Here is a 4,169-nt window from a genome sequence, read left to right on the forward strand (position 1 = left end):
TTGTCCCACCTAATTATGAAAACGTGTATCCGAGTATTGAGGAGGTGAGTCCAGGACCTTCTGCTCCACCTGACTCGGATGCCGCACCATCCAAAAGAACATATATCCAATAGAATATTTTCAGACCAAAATACCCATAAAACATACAAATGAAATATGTCCAGGAAGAATCTCCGTATGGGTCGTTGCCTGCCCTAAATCATAACAAAACTGTAGTGCCGCTGTATATTGTAGCAACCACATGAATGTTGTCTTTAGCTTTGAATGACAACCAGTTTTACAGCCAAGAGCGTATGTGGCCGATACACTGCCTCTGATTGAAGTACAACAACTTAAAAATACTCTTTTGAGAGGCTGTCTGCCCCAAATCAACAGGTAAATCAGGTAAATCATCGCTCACTTAATGACGCTTTAGAATACGCCAAACATGCAGAAAGCCATTTTAATAAACAGAAAGAAGTCTACTGCATCTGTGTTAACCGCTCACGGGGGAGAATAAGTTTCTGCTGTATAATTCCAGAGTGAATAGCGTCCTGGCGGTGACCGCAGGGGAGGAGGTGCATACAGAGGCAGATGTATTTTTATTCTACTTTTATTCTATTTCAGTTCCTAAATGATATCGCACTCAATACTAGGTTAGAGAGAAACGATATTTCGTTTTCCTGTGTGTCCTGCACATATAGTGAATTGACAATAAAAATCTTTGATCCTTGATTTTCATGAGCATTAAACTTCCAAATGAAGCTGTCATGTTGGTTTAGTGTAAGTCATCAAGACACAACAATTGATGTTTGGTAGAGATTTATATTGTTTCTGATACGTTGTCTCAGTCATCACTGACGTTTTACAAGTGAAATATTTTAATATCAATAACAAATGTAAACACAGTCTTGATCAGAGGGCTATATCACAAAAGCAATTGTGAAATACAAGGTAGGACGAATGGAGACTTGACCTAGTCTTCAAAGTGCATCCGGGCTGAATACGTTTCACGAAGGCTAAGCCAGGTTGCATACCAGGCGAGCCGGTGATGCCTCATACAAGAGAGAATATGGACGGAAGAAGGAGCAGCACGGCTAAGTTAAAAATAAAGTTTCAGCTTGAATTGCTGCTACAAAAATGCCTTGTGTGTTTAAAGCGGAACAAAGTCCGACCCACGTTTCCAAGTGGAACTTCACAGTGTGACATCCGACGGAAGTAAACAGCGCCAGCAGCGATAGCTTTGTAGATGAATGGGGTTAGTTGAAGACGATTACCTTTTCTTTTTATTTTTTTATTTTTATTTAAATCGCAGATGTATGTTTAGTCTGTAACAAATCAACAATGTCTTCAGTTCAGCGTCTGAGAGAGTTCGTCACCGAGCGACTAACTGCTGTTGCTGAAGAGATATTCGGCGGCTTTGAAAAAATTATCGCCGAGTACGAGGAAGAGATCGATCGTCAGCGCAGACTGCTGGATATCGTTTGGAAACCAGAAGTAAAGCTACACAGAATAGGTCTGTAAAAGACGAAAGAATTTAACGAAACTAACACAAAGACTCAAACTAACACCGGTGACTCAGCATAATTCAATTTCAAATTTTTGTTTTTCTGTGACATGGCTTCTTATTCGTAAGCTTTTGTATAAAACATAAGGAATATGGATTTGACTGTTGACTTGAGATGAAACGCTTTAATTTCTAATATTTCTTATTTTTTTTCTCTGGCACGATTAACGTAGGGACGATTAAAGCTGCATAGAATAGGTCTGTAAAGCCTCAATGATGGTAATAAAACTAACAGGGGAATGTGACTAAGCTTGAATGAGATTCCTGCTGCAAACCAGTCTCCAGTCTTGTCTGCGTCCTCCACATAACAGTTTTTTGAATAATGGCGAACTTCCGGTGAGCGTGTTTTCACTTTCATTCACTCAGTCAGTGCGACTCTTGTAAAGGAAGGAATAGATAAATTAAGTCTTTATTAGTCCTGAGGTCAGATTGATATTAGAAGGAAAATTTCTTTTTTCACAGGACTATTTCACGTCAGTATAATACTAGATTACTTCAGAATGTGACTCAGAAATTATAAAAATATTCTGATGTAGAATTTCAAAATTACACCTCTTTACAAAGTCATATAAATCCTCTATCCCGTGCAGCCCTCGGACTTTCAGATCACTGTATGGTCCATCTTATTCCAACCAGTGACATGTGGTCAGGGGAGGCAGGTGAGGCAGAGCCTCCCCTGTCAATCTTGAAAAGAAAAAAAGTTAACCATAAAATATAATAAATGTTAATATTTGTCGACTGGTGTGTGTTGTAGCCCCTTTTGCTGTTCGAATCCGATGTTGAATCCGATTTTTTTCAATAAAGAATAGCAGAATTTCCATATGTCCCATTCAAATACATGGAGGAGATGCGCGATGAGGCAGCACTTTGCTGTGCCTCTCGGTGAATCGTGCAATCCTCACAAACTGTATGCAATGCAAATAGTGTGTCGCTGTCCCTCTATATATCGCAAATAAAATGCTTTGAAACACTCTGATTATATGCTCTGCCTATCATAATCTGGATAATGTATAAAATTTAGTTCTGTAACGTGTTTAGGCTCGCAGATTAACCATAAAACCCAGTAAAAAAAAGTTACTCAGTGAGGCAAACAGTACGCCTGCCTCAAGGCAGAGGGCGCTAGTGAGCCCACAGATTCTTGCGCTACCTTTCTTATGCTACCTACAATCTTCTTCGTGCTTGTTTATATTTCTTTTACAATCCGCCTTATCAAAATGGAAGATTACATTTCCAAGTTGAGAAAATTCGCAAATCTGGACTTTCAATCAACACATTTTTGACAGTCTGGACATTTTTGTCCAGAAGGATCTTCTTTATTGAAAACATTTTTTTTAATATGGATTCGAACGGTAAAAGGGTTTGTAATACATACCAGCTGACAAATGGATGTCGTGTACAAGTAAAGGTAAGACCATAATCTTTTATTATTTCTAGTTAGAAATAAGCTCAATTGGAATAAATTTTAACCTCAAATTAAATATGGGACACGTTTGTGTGAAGAATGCTGATATGAGATATAAAACAACGCATTGTCTGTTAACAGACAATTTGTTAACGGTTCATTTGTATTTGTAAATCTGATTGTAAAAGAGTCAGTGCCTCACCAGCTGTCAACCTCACCGCACGTCTCTGATTCCAACCTACAGGCAGAACTTTAAAGCTGTGAAGCCTGTGGTCAAAACAGTGAAGAGCTGGATTGAGGAGGCTAAGTCAGAGCTACAGGCCTGCTTTGACTGCACAGACTGGAGTGTATTTGAGACTGCAGCTACAGACCTGGATGAGCTCACTGACACTGTGATAGCTTATATCAGGTTTTGTGAGGATGTGTGTGTGTGCCCAAAAAAGACCTTCTGCACATACAACAACAACAAGCCCTGGTTTACAGTCAGACTCAAGTATCTTCGTTGTGCCAAAGAGGAGGCTTACAGGTGTGGGGACAGGACTCTGTACAGCTAGGCCAGTAACACACTGACAAGGGAGATCAGAGCAGCAAAGAGGAGCTATTCTGAAAAGCTGAAAGCCTGAAAACCATCACTGGCTATAGAAAACCCTCCCCCCCTGCTGTGGAGGGCCGTCAACTGGCAGACGACCTGAATGTATTCTACTGCAGGTTTGACAATCAACACTCCCCCCTTGCCCTCCCCACCTCAGACCCAGCAGCTGCTCCACCAACAATCACCACCTTCCCCTCCAGCCCCCCACCTCTAACAAAAGACAAAAGATCAGAAAGGCACCAGGCCCAGATGGTGTGACCCCCTCCTGCTTGAAAGTGTGTGCTGATCAGCTGGCTCCCATCTTCACATTCATCTTCAACAGGTCATTGGAGCTGTGTGAAGTCCCCTCCTGCTTCAAACGCTCCATCATCATCCCAGTCCCCAAGAAAACCTCAGTGGACTGAATGACTACAGACCTGTCGCCCTGACATCTGTAGTTAAGGAGTTCTTTGAAAGACTGCTGTCGGCCCACCTGATGGACATTGTTGACCCCCTGCTGGACCCCCTGCAGTTTGCCTACCGGGCAAACAGGTCAGTGGATGATGTGGTGACCATGGCACTGCATTACATCTTGCAACACCTCGACTCTCCAGGGACGTACGCACGGGCCCTCTTTGTGGACAGCTCGG

General features: G+C 41.7%; 1 protein-coding gene across 1 annotated transcript in view; it reads left to right on the forward strand.

Annotated features, from left to right (window-relative positions):
• The first annotated feature begins 1,196 nt into the window (after positions 1 to 1,196).
• LOC109974925 (zinc finger protein 432-like) overlaps positions 1,197 to 4,169 on the forward strand; it is a 17,576-nt gene continuing 14,603 nt past the window's right edge. Inside the window, exon 1 of the mRNA XM_020625378.1 lies at positions 1,197 to 1,495. Coding sequence (XP_020481034.1) covers positions 1,324 to 1,495 — 172 coding nt within the window. The 5' untranslated portion in view covers positions 1,197 to 1,323. The remainder of the gene's footprint in view (positions 1,496 to 4,169) is intronic.

The sequence above is a fragment of the Monopterus albus genome, unplaced genomic scaffold (genome assembly GCF_001952655.1).
Source record: "Monopterus albus unplaced genomic scaffold, M_albus_1.0 scaffold354.1, whole genome shotgun sequence".
NCBI lineage: Eukaryota > Metazoa > Chordata > Actinopteri > Synbranchiformes > Synbranchidae > Monopterus > Monopterus albus.